Below are 12,969 nucleotides of genomic sequence, written 5' to 3' on the forward strand. Positions count from 1 at the left end.
CTGCAGCGGGACATTGACAGGATGCAGAGATGGGCTGAGAGGTGGCAGATGGAGTTCAACCTGGATAAATGCGAGGTGATGCATTTTGGAAGGTCGAATTTGAAAGCTGAGTACAGGATTAAGGATAGGATTCTTGGCAGTGTGGAGGAACAGAGGGATCTTGGTGTGCAGATACATAGATCCCTTAAAATGGCCACCCAAGTGGACAGGGTTGTTAAGAAAGCATATGGTGTTTTGGCTTTCATTAACAGGGGGATTGAGTTTAAGAGTCGTGAGATCTTGTTGCAGCTCTATAAAACTTTGGTTAGACCGCACTTGGAATACTGCGTCCAGTTCTGGGCGCCCTATTATAGGAAAGATGTGGATGCTTTGGAGAGGGTTCAGAGGAGGTTTACCAGGATGCTGCCTGGACTGGAGGGCTTATCTTATGAAGAGAGGTTGACTGAGCTCGGTCTCTTTTCATTGGAGAAAAGGAGGAGGAGAGGGGACCTAATTGAGGTATACAAGATAATGAGAGGCATAGATAGAGTTGATAGCCAGAGACTATTTCCCAGGGCAGAAATGGCTAGCACGAGGGGTCATAGTTTTAAGCTGGTTGGTGGAAAGTATAGAGGGGATGTCAGAGGCAGGTTCTTTACGCAGAGAGTTGTGAGAGCATGGAATGCGTTGCCAGCAGCAGTTGTGGAAGCAAGGTCATTGGGGTCATTTAAGAGACTGCTGGACATGTATATGGTCACAGAAATTTGAGGGTGCATACATGAGGATCAATGGTCGGCACAACATTGTGGGCTGAAGGGCCTGTTCTGTGCTGTACTGTTCTATGTTCTATGTAGATCAATCACAGTTGTATTTTTCGGGATCAGACTAGCTAAACCAGTCTTAGCCATCATGTGTATCGATATGGTTCGACTTCTCAACTTCCAGTGGCTTGACTGATGCTGTCTGACCTCTTCAGAATTTAGTATAGATTCACCTTTCAACCAGAAAACAAAGGCATCGTTTACTCCCTTGTACCAATAACTATTGAAGGATGGGTTAAGGCCTGAGTTAACACACCAGATACAGGAATTTTTGTTGTTAACAAGTGCATTGAGAGTAACACAGAGATGGAATCAAACCTGTTGAATTATCAAATGGAATATTATTGTACTTTTATCTGTTTTTCTAAACTCCCTATGGCAGGCAGTTTGGTTTTATTTGAGTTCACAATGAGGGGTACAACAAAGATTAAGCTGATATGCTACTCCCTCAGCCTTCCCCCATTTTCATTCAGAAGATTCATCACAGCTGCTGCAATTTGCTTTTGACCCCCTAACCTTTCCTGATGTCCCTCCTCTACCTATCACCCTCCCCACATTTCCTGTCCAACCTCCCTCTCCTTCTCCCTTCCTACGTTCCCCTGCCCCACTCCCACTTCTTCCTCTGAGTGTCTCAAGACTCGGACCAGATCTGACATGACTCAGCTATGTTAATGAGCTGAGCTGGGAAACTCTGCCCTCTTACGATTTCACAGATGTGTGCAGACTTGAACCACATGCAGTTGCTCATTTCAAATCCTCTTTTTCTTTAAAAAGAACAAACTATCCAATTGTTTACATGAAGCAATAAACACTGCATAAATGAAAGTGGGGTGATTGGTGGGGGTTGGTGAAGAGGAAATGCATGTCTGGCTAACAGTGATGATTTGAATTAGGATGATCTATTCAAATTGTTTCAAGTTGATCCTATCAAGATGCCAAATTTGAGCAGATTCCTACAGAGGACCATTTTGAAGTTTCAGAATCCCTGATACAATGTCTCTTTAGTTCAATAATCATCGTGTTAGAAGGCTCCTTGTTAAATGGAAAGGTTTGGGACAAAGGACTGGGTCACACACACTACAAATTCCTTCATATCTAGAACAGGCGTGAGAGTGAGTGGGAGGTGAGGGATGAAAGGTAGATGGGGGCTGAGGAATAAAGAATAGGTGTGAGTGAGAAATGATGGAAGTTGAGGGATGGAGGGTGGGCGGGAGTGAGGGATGATGGAGATTGAGGGATGAAGGGTGTATGGGAGTGAGGGACGATGGAGATTGAGGGATGAAGGTTGTGTGGGAGTGAGGGATGATGGAGGTTGAGGGATGATGGGTGGGTGGGAGTGAGGGATGATGGAGATTGAGGGATGAAGGTTGTGTGGGTGTGAGGGATGATGGAGGTTGAGGGATGAAGGGTGTCGTGGGAATGAGGGATGAAGAGGGGTGGCTGATGAAGGGTTGAGGAGAAAGGAAGAAAAAAGTGAAGAGGAATATTGGGAGGGACCACTGAAGAGAGGGGCAGTAGGGAGTGTAGGTAGGAATGAGGGAGCTGAGTGTTGGGCAGGAAGGGCAGGAGGGAGAGTCTGCATTTGGAGAGTGATAGATAAAGACAGGTAGGAGGAAGGCTGAAGGAAGGGCAGAAGACATGAGGAACAAAACCAAGGATTGCCAGGATCAGAAAATCAGGGAGAAGTTGGCAGGAATGGCCAGGAATTAGGAATTCCTGTAGCTGTCCTGGAGTCAGTGTCCACGCAAGGTGTAACCTCGCAGAGAGTTCAGCTTTTTTGGGAAGAGGAACCCGACACAGACCCATCTCCCAGCAGGGCCCCACATCTCTCTCTCGCTGTCTCACTGGGACACCCGAGTGCCACACCATCGAGCTCCCTCTGACCAGCCCAGCCCAGCCCAGTGACTCGTCCCGTGAGATAAAGAACAGAATTTAGCAGAAAAAGCATCGCAGTTCTCTAAAGGTCCTGTCCTAACTGGCCTCATCTTTGAATGTCTAGATGGCTTGATTAAGACTGACTGAAGAATAAATGCAGAATATTAAACATTTCTCCCTCTGAGGGTGGAGTGTGCTGTGCGAAAAAAACCCTCATCATGCACTTGTGCTCCGGACCTCATCTCTAACTGCATTCCCAACCTTCAAAAGTAAAATTGCAATCCCATTACACTCACTTTCTTACATTTGAAATTAAAACACCGACTCCTTGTTTGTGGGAATCGAGAATTCCTGCCTCAAAGCACTGCCTTTCAAAGTTTTACAGAGATGGTTCGGTGAATTCACACACACAAGACAAATAGCAAACACCGATGTGTTTCTGTAAAATCTTGCCCAAACAAGCAGAGAGAAAAAAAAATACACTTTCTCCAGCAAATTCTGGGTTCATTTTTTGTTTCACAAGAACTAAAACACACACAGGCACACAGAGACACCGGCCCAAACTTGCTACGAGGCTCAGTAACAGATTGTAAAACCGAGGTAGCTGCAGGAACATTAATTGCAGGGGGAACTAGGATCGTTCCAAGCAAAAGAGAAAGAGAGAGACTTACCATAAACTTGGGAGAATAATCCACAGGCAGCGAGATATGTCAGTAACACCATTTTAGCATCACTGCCGGCGACACAGTGATGGGGGGTCTGCAAACTGGAGTGCGAGACTACTTTCCAAAAAGAGACACAGAGAGAGTGAGAGAGAGGCACCCCCCCACACACAGACACAGAGAGAGAGATCCAGAAGAGTAAATCCGATGTGTAATTTGTTGAACGGGTTGAGGATGAATTAGCAGAGGCAGTAGCAGTAATAGTTCGAATAGTTCCCCTAGCGACTGAAGGCAGGCAGTTTGTAATCTCCAGCGTCGCTTCACAGCCGGGACGGATCGATCAGCCCCACAGCTCTCGGTGCAAGAAAGGCTTCGGTAAGGCTTCAGGACACAACTTTCTGCCTGGCTCTGGGCACGAGCAAACACCGGCGTTAGCAGTTAGAATTCCTCGCGTCTCCTCTTTTCCATGTCGAGGAGTACAATTTTCAAACAAAATAAGCCACACACACACAAACAAGACGCCTCGGGCGTTAAATGCTCACTCCCCTCACGCCCCCCAACGCCCCGGTCCTTAGTGCTTCATAAGAATTGAACTGGGATCAGTCAATGAGGTTTATACTTTCAACGTCTCCTTTCCATATGGTAAAGGCTTCAGGATAATCCGCTGGCTTCCCTCCTCTGTGTTAGTATATAGGTGCAGACTTTGTTTTACACAGGAGACTCCCTGTTCTTCTGCTGAATGTGTGTGTGTCTGTCTGCCTGTCTCTCTCCAGTACACACACACACACACACACACACTGATGGGCTGCGAACAAGCACCAGGCTCGGTTCTGTACTGGCATTCACAGAGAGAAGGAAAACTTTAATTTGGGGAAAATAAAAGGGGGTGGAGAAAGTGCGCGAAAGAAAGGGTAGGATTGGAATCAACCATTTAACTTAAAAGCGAGAGGAAGGGAAACAGCCGAAGAAACGAGATACATCGCAGCAACCAGACAACAGCTTTCAAAACTCGGTTACAGATCCATTGGAGAGAGGAAATGATATTTTCATTCTCTCTCCCTATTGGCAAATTTTGTTCCCTCTCCCTCTCTCCAATGTCAAAGAGTGAGCGGGCGGTTTGTAAGGGGATGGATAGAAAGGAATTCAGAGCCATGCTCTCACGCTGTATACACAAGCAGTTTAAATACTTTTAAACAATGTTTCCAAAGTCCATCAGTCATCATTTAAGCTCCAAACATGTCAGGGTGGATTTAGACAAATCAAAAACAGTATTTTCTGTCTCCCCTCCGCCCAAAATAAAGTTCCTAAGTGGGTCAGACAAATCGTTTGCTCATAATGTTTTCTCTTTCGTCTTACAGCGAGAATAGAAAAGGTTAAATGTGGTTTATAGAGTCTATTTGTTGAGCACAGGTCAATAGGAGTTGGTCGGTGTGCCTTATGCCTTGTGTATCAGCTGCGCCTGGATGGCTTCTCTATATAAATTCAATTTGATGCGTCTTTCTCTGATCCAGGCGGTGGGATGGGCTAAGTCTGAGCAAAGAATCGCATTTGGACCCAACTTTGCCGGGATGAATCATCCAGGGAGCGGCACATGTGGGGCGATTGGTGCAAAAGAAAACGTAAGGCAGAAGTGGTTCCCTCACCCCGCTTGCAGACTGGAAGCAGGAGCCGACACATTTAAAATGCTCCTGTGCGCCTCATGGAGCTGCCTGCAAGTTATTCCGGTGTATCTGTTTGAGAGCATCCCTCTCTATTTCTCTCACATACAATTGTGCTGCACAGTTAATGGGAGAGCTAAGAGAGAGGGCAAGGAGAGAGGTTCTATTCCAACAGAAACAGACCTCTGGCGCCTCCTGCTGACTGTATAAACCCCCTCTCTATCTCCCTCTCTCTCTCTCTCTCTCTCTCTCACACACACACACACACACACACACACAGAAAGCTCCAACTTCTCATAACACAATTCCACACTGTACCAATTATCTTCCAGTCCAGCTCACGCTATTCATGTCGCTCTGAAAGAAAAACGCAGTAAAGTAGATCCTCTCCGCAGATCAGTCAGTTCCCTGAAACAAAATTCCAGTTTGAGAGTCTTTCACAGTCTCAGGGAATCACAAAGCACTGGGCAGCAGACGGTGTAGGGAAGGCAGCACCGGATCAGTGCACAGCAAGATCCCACAAACAGCAAAAGTGACCACTTTGTTTTGTGGTGTGGTGTTGACTGAGATGGGGAAATATCGACCAGGGTGCCACTCCTCTTTGAAACAGCGCCCACGGCATCTTTCACTCGTTCCTGAGTGTAGCTGTGAGCTGAACTTCAGAATCTCCATTCCAGAGACTATACTTCTGACAGTGCAGCGCTCCCTCAGTGGCACACTGGAGCATCAGCCTGGAGTGTGTGCTCAGAGTCCCCAAGGCAGACTTGAGCCCACAATCCTTGGTGTGGTTCCACTTTGGGGAGAAGGGAAGAGGAAAACATGTCTCTGGCCTACTCTACTCTCTTCAGGACAGGATTAGTAACTGGTCTAATAGTCCCGATAAGTGCACCTCACCCCGGGACTTTATTGATGATCAATGATTCTGGGTCGATCCTCTGTGTAGAATGAAAGGCGGGTCATAACAGGTCCAGCAACAGCAACATTGTAATTAGGAATAAGAAGAATCAAGATAAGATCATACATGCAATCATAGAGATGTGCAGCATGGAAACAGGTCCTTTAGACCAACACGTCCATGCCGACCAGACATTCTAAATAAATCTAGTTCAATTCGCCAGCGTTTGGCCCATATTCATCTAAACCCTTCCTATTCATGTACCCATCCAAGTGGTTTTTAAATGTTGTAATTGTATCAGCCTCCCCCATTTCCTCCAGCAGCTCACTCATACACGCACCACCCTCTGTGTGAAAAAGTTGCCTCTTAGGTCCCTTTTTAATCTTTACCCTCTCACCTTAAAACTACGTGTTTCGGATCCCCTTACCTGGGTAAAAGATCTTGTCTCTTTACCCTATCCATGCCTGTCATGACTTTTTAAACCTCTGTAAGGTCACCCCTCAGCATCCGATGCTTCAGGGAATACAGCCCAGTCTCTTCAGCCTCTCTCCGTAGCTCAATCCCTCCAAACCTGGCCACATCCTTGCAAATCTTTTCTGAACATGGATGGACTTTCTGTGCAGTGCAGTGTCCGTACCTCTGAGCCAGTGGGCCTGGGGCCAAGTTCCACCTGCTAATATCTCTGAACAAGTTGGTTAGGTGAAGAAAACATGGTTCCCTTGTTTTAATTATAATCCAAACATTCAGTGCTGAAACAAGAGTGCATCAGTGTGGACCTGTGCGTGCGTGACAGAGAATTCAACAGCTTCATGTGAGCATTCGTATGTGGCGAATATGTGACTGCTCAGGTCTGAGCATGTGCACTGTAACTCGTATGGCGTGTGTTTGGACACTGGGGAAGGATAGTTCAAACAGCGAGCTGTGCAGCTTTCTGACATTTGCTCCCAAGGGTCAGACGAGATGAATTAGTCGGGGCTACATACTGGCATGTGAAGCTGGGAACTGGGTAACAGTCAGCCTCCACCATACAGCACGAGAGAGGAAGGAAGGAGGAGACTGTGAGTTTAAATGACCAGCCCATGACACAGTAACAACGGATCCTGAAGCCACCTACGGAAGACGTCAACAGCAATAACTTGCACTTAGAATTCAACTTCAACTTAGAAAGGACCTCAGACAATTTATAAGAATGTGGAAAACAGAATTTGATAATGAACAACATGAGGATGCATTAGTTTCTGAAGCTGAGCCTTAAAGATGGTAAAAGGTGTAGCGAGGAAATTGTAGAGTTCAGAGCCGAGGCAGCTCATGGCAAAACTATCTTAGTTTTTTTTCATGAGATTGCCAACATTTACTGTTCACCCTTTCCCCTTATATGCTGGCAGAATAAATAGGGACAAGCTGTTCTTGTTTGCAAAAGCAAGAAAGAATGAGAGGGTGTAGAATTAAAGTGAAATGCAAATGAAGCAAGGGTAATGTAAGAAAACCCACTTTCGCTCAGTAAGCAGTTAAGGTGTGCAATGCACTGCCTAGAAATGTGGTGGAGGCATTCAAGAAGGGCATTGGATGATTATTTGGTTAAAAATGGGGTGCAGGGATATGGGGAAGGGCAGATATTACTCCGCACTGAGTCATAGAACTGGTGCAGCACACACAAGATAGGCCAAATGGCCTCCATCTATGCTACAATAATTCCAGGATTCTGCAAGCAGCCTTGGAACACTGCAGTACACATAGTCACCCCCATTGCTGTTAAGGGCATTCCAACACTTTGACAGTGAAGGAACACTGATCTATTTCCAAGTCTGGATGCTGAGTGGTCTGGAGGGGAGGTTGCAGGTGGGTGGTATTTCCATGTACCTGCTATCCCCGTCTTTTCAGGTCATTGAGGCAATGGGTTTTAAAATGTTATGGATGTAAGTTCAATGAACAGTTACCCTGCATCTTATACAAAGTCTACCCTGTTACCCTGGCATCAACAGCAGTGGAGAGATTAAAATTGAGAATGCTCAAGTGGCCAGAATTAGAGTCAGCAGAAATGTCATAGAGACTGTGGGGCTGGAGGAGGCTGTGTAGATGGAACAGGTGCAATCATGGATGGATTTGAAAACAAGGAGAAGAACATTAAAATCAATACGGGCAGCACTTATTACAGCATAGATTATTACAGCATAGATGGAGGCCATTTGGTCCATCTTGTCTGTGCCTGCAACAGCTCTAATGGTGTAATGCCTGTGGGCGGCACGGTGGCTCAGTGGTTAGCACTGCAGACTCGCAGCGACAGGGACCCAGGTTCGATTCCAGCCTCGGGCGACTGTCTGTGTGGAGTTTGCACATTCTCCCGTGTCTGCGTGGGATTCCTCCGGGTGCTCCCATTTCCTCCCACAGTCCACAGATGTGCAGGCTAGGTGGGTCAGCCATGCTAAGTCGCCTGTAGCGTTCAGGGGTGTGTGGGTTATAAGGGGATGGGTCTGGGTGGCATGCTCCAAGGGGTGGTGTGAACTTGTTGGGCTGAAGGGCCTGTTTCCGCACTGTAGGGAATCTAATCTAATCATACAGGAGCGATAAGGGGAAGGGTTGGAACTAGGCAGCAAAGGTGTGGATTATTCAAGTTAGTGGCAGGTAGAATGTTGGAAACCAGCCAGAAGTTGCGCTGGAGTCTAGATGTTACAAAAGATCTGAATGAGGGTTTTGACAACAGATCAACGGAGGCAGGGTAATGCGATGGAGGAAGAAGAAGCTTTAAATGAAGATGTCTTTAGGATTAGTGTATGTTGAGGGTGCCCCTGATGTGATAAAGATTACATCCATGAAAGATATTGAACTTTTGTTCACCTGCATCTGATCCATCTACAAACATCCACTCCCTCCACCAAATAGCAGCAGAGCGTACCATCCACAAGATGGACCATGGAAATTTGCCAAAATTCCTGGGATCGTACCTTCCACTCCCCTTCTGTCTAGAAGCAGATACATGGGAACACCACACCCTGCTAATTCCCTTCAAAGCCACTCACCATTCTGACTAGGAAATATATTGTTATTCCTTCACTGACCCAGGTCAAAATCCTAGAATCCCCTCTCTAATGGCATTGTGGGTCCACTGACAGCACTGTCCTGGTTCAAGAAGGCAGCTAGGGGTGGGTAACAAATGTTGGCCCAGCCAATGATGCTCATGTCCCACAAGCAAATCAAAAATAATCAAAATTCTTCAAGGAAAACAACAGGTCTTTATCTGAATCTACATCAACCGATCAGAGACACAAAAATTGAATTTTTACAAATTTATTCTCAGGATTTGAGTATTAATTACAAGGCTTGTGTTTGTTAGCTGACCTTAAATGCCCCGAACTGAGATGCACCACTGCAAGGAAGTGATCATGTTGGTGCGAGACTGAGGTGACATATTGGCCCAGCCTGGGTAAGTATGGCAGATTTCCTTCTCTCCAGAGCACTAATGAACCAGCAGCTGTATGGTTGTTTTTATTGATTTGAATTTTCAGAATTAATACCCAGGATTCAGTTTGAGTTTATTACAATTTCTTCCTCCTCCTCTTCCCCAGTACTCAATTTTTCTTTGTAAGATGTTGGATTCAAGTAAGTTCTCTCGTTACCCTGAGATTCCTTATTCTCATGACAGAGTGTGGGAGGGTCTGCTCCTGTGAATTGTGTAAAAGAAATATAAGTGGTTTCTTGATCAGAATGTTTGTTTGCTTTCAGTCATCTCGTTCATCCATGAGGATTTAAAGAGTCAAATTTTAGCTCTCACTGTTGAGTTGCAATTGGACTAGAACTCTGGTTAGATCTGGGAGTATTCTCAGACCTGTTATATTCGAGCCAAGGAACATACCAACATACTGCATGGGTCACCAGGGAGCTGTCTGGGGCTGGGAATTCTGAATGCTTATCCCAACCCGTATTCCCAGCTGCACTATCCCATCTCCCCCCAGTGAGCCTGAAGTCAATGTCATTCCAGTCGAAGCTAGCATTGGCTGCAGGGACCAAACTGAGGCTATTGTGTAATGCACAAGGGAATTAGAGAGTGGGAAAAGGCAGGGTAAGGCCATGACAGAATTTGAACACAAGGATTAGAACTGGATCCATTAAGAGAAAAAGATAAGAACTAGGAGGTGCAGGCCATTCTGGCCCTCAAGCCTGCTCTGCCAATTAATACAATTGTGGCTGATCTCAGCCTCAACTCCACTTTCCTGCTCACTCCCCATAACCCTTCAACCTGTTACTAATTAAAAATTTGTCTATCTCTTCCTTAAATTTATTCAATGTTTCGGAATCCACCACACTCTGGGGCAAAGATCTCACATTGATTTGAGAGAATTCCTCCTCATCTCTGTTTTAAATCTACCACCCTTTACCCTAAAGCTATGCCCTCTTGTTCTAGATTGCCCCATAAGGGTAAACATGCTCTCAATGTCTGCTTTGTCAATCTCCTTCAGCATCTTACACACATCAACTAGATCTCCTTTTATTCTTCCGAACTCGAGCGAGCATGAATATAAACTGCTCAATCTCTCCTCATAAGGCAAGTCTTTCATCTCTGGAATTAATCTAGTGAATCTTCTCTGAAGTACACACTTCCTCGGGTGAAAAAAAGCTGTACGCAGTACTTCAGCAGAAGAGAGAGAGGCTGGTTAGGCTGAGGCTTTGCGCACAGATGGAAATTGGAACACCGCGTTTTTGGGATGTTGACGAAGATCTACCACCATGGCTGCCTCCAACACCCCTCCCCCACTGTCCTTCTCAGACAATTATGACTGTAAGCAGGAAGGTTGTGGAATTCACATGAAAGGCACATGCTTTGGGTATTCATTATTCAAACAGGGTATTTAATAAAAACCACAAAAGCAGCTGGCAAATGCAATAAGAAACATCAGTGGGGACAAGGCTACAGATTGATCTCACTGGATACTATAGCTTTTGTCCCTGATGTAACTGTTTAAAATACCAAAAAGGGAATATAAACGAAATGACTAAAAGCAAAGAAACATTCTGATCAAGAAACCACTTATATTTCTTTTACACAATTCACAGGAGCAGACCCTCCCATACTTTTAAAATGTATTCACTGTTGTCAGGAATGCAAGGTATGCACAGCAAGCTCCCACAAGTAGCAATGCAATAAGGACCAGGTGCTCTGGGTTTTAGTAATGTTGATTGAGGGATAAATATTGGCCCAAGAGACCGGAGAGAACTGCCCTGCTGTTCTTTAAATTAGTGGCTATGGAACCTTGTCTAAATGTTGGAGAAGGCAGATGAAGTCGCTGTATAACTCCTTAACTGCAAGGCAGCACCTTTTGTACTTGGTGTTGTGTTGGGAACATTGTGCTGGAGTTTGTGACCAAGCATTTTACGCAGTCATGGAATCATTGAATTGTTACGGTGCAGAAGGAGGCTATTCGGCCCATTGTGCCTGCATTGGCTCTTCAAACGAGCATCATCACCTGGTGAAAATCTCCTGCTCCTTCCCCAAACCCTTTCACACTACTTCTATCCAAATAATAGCCCTGTTGAAAGCCTTAATTGAACCTGCCTCCAGCACATTTCCAGGCTGCGCGTTCTAGACCCTAACTGTGCCTTTTGTGAAAAAGTTTTTTCTTGCATCACCCTTGTTTCTTTTGCACATGACTTGAAATCAGTGCCTTCCCCTTCTTGCTCCTTTTCAGAGCTTCTTCCTGTCTATTCTTTACAACCTGCTCATGATCCTGAGAACGTCTCTCAAACCGCCTTTTTCTCTCCAAGGAGAACAGTCTCAACTTCTTCAATCTGTCCTCAAACTGAAGCAAAGAAACAAAGTCGTCCGATTCTGAGGAAGGGCCTCTTCGCCTGAAATGTTTACCCTGATTTCTGGCCACAGATGCCGCCAGACCTGTTGAGCTTTCCCAGCAGTTTCCATTCTTTGCTTCTGACTCCATCTGGGTCCACGGAGAGAAATGGAATGGCACCCACTGATCCAAGATAAACACCCCCTCCTATAAGTTACTCTACTGGGACAGGATTCTCACACAACAATGGCTGCTGAGGAATTGTGTGCGTGTCCTGAGTCAGCAACAAAGATAGTAGGGTGAGAGAGAGAGAGATAATGGGAACTGCAGATGCTGGAGATTCCAAGATGATAAAATGTGAGGCTGGATGAACACAGCAGGCCAAGCAGCATCTCAGGAGCACAAAAGCTGACGTTTCGGGCCTAGACCCTTCATCAGAGAGGGGGATGGGGAGAGGGAACTGGAATAAATAGGGAGAGAGGGGGAGGCGGACCGAAGATGGAGAGAAAAGAAGATAGGTGGAGAGGGTGTAGGTGGGGAGGTGGGGAGGGGATAGGTCAGTCCAGGGAAGACGGACAGGTCAAGGAGGTGGGATGAGGTTAGTAGGTAGCTGGGGGTGCGGCTGGGGGTGGGAGGAAGGGATGGGTGAGAGGAAGAACCGGTTAGGGAGGCAGAGACAGGTTGGACTGGTTTTGGGATGCAGTGGGTGGGGGGGAAGAGCTGGGCTGGTTGTGTGGTGCAGTGGGGGGAGGGGATGAACTGGGCTGGTTTAGGGATGCAGTGGGGGAAGGGGAGATTTTGAAACTGGTGAAGTCCACATTGATACCATATGGCTGCAGGGTTCCCAGGCGGAATATGAGTTGCTGTTCCTGCAACCTTCGGGTGGCATCATTGTGGCAGTGCAGGAGGCCCATGATGGACATGTCATCAAGAGAATGGGAGGGGGAGTGGAAATGGTTTGCGACTGGGAGGTGCAGTTGTTTGTTGCGAACTGAGCGGAGGTGTTCTGCAAAGCGGTCCCCAAGCCTCCGCTTGGTTTCCCCAATGTAGAGAAAGCCGCACCGGGTACAGTGGATGCAGTATACCACATTGGCAGATGTGCAGGTGAACCTCTGCTTAATGTGGAATGTCATCTTGGGGCCTGGGATGGGGGTGAGGGAGGAGGTGTGGGGACAAGTGTAGCATTTCCTGCGGTTGCAGGGGAAGGTGCCGGGTGTGGTGGGGTTGGAGGGCAGTGTGGAGCGAACAAGGGAGTCACGGAGAGAGTGGTCTCTCCGGAAAGCAGACAGGGGTGGGGAT

At 46.5% G+C, this 12,969-nt stretch overlaps 1 protein-coding gene across 50 annotated transcripts in view; it reads right to left on the reverse strand.

The window, feature by feature from the left end:
- robo2 (roundabout, axon guidance receptor, homolog 2 (Drosophila)) overlaps positions 1 to 12,969 on the reverse strand; it is a 1,006,048-nt gene that overhangs the window by 595,284 nt on the left and 397,795 nt on the right. The window contains exon 1 of one of the 50 annotated variants that reach the window (XM_048540481.2): positions 3,347 to 4,194. The exons of the other annotated variants lie outside the window; for them this stretch is intronic. Coding sequence (XP_048396438.1) covers positions 3,347 to 3,398 — 52 coding nt within the window. The 5' untranslated portion in view covers positions 3,399 to 4,194. Of the gene's footprint in view, positions 1 to 3,346; positions 4,195 to 12,969 lie in introns of those variants that run through there. 50 annotated transcript variants of the gene reach the window in all.

This window comes from Stegostoma tigrinum, chromosome 12 (assembly GCF_030684315.1).
Source record: "Stegostoma tigrinum isolate sSteTig4 chromosome 12, sSteTig4.hap1, whole genome shotgun sequence".
NCBI lineage: Eukaryota > Metazoa > Chordata > Chondrichthyes > Orectolobiformes > Stegostomatidae > Stegostoma > Stegostoma tigrinum.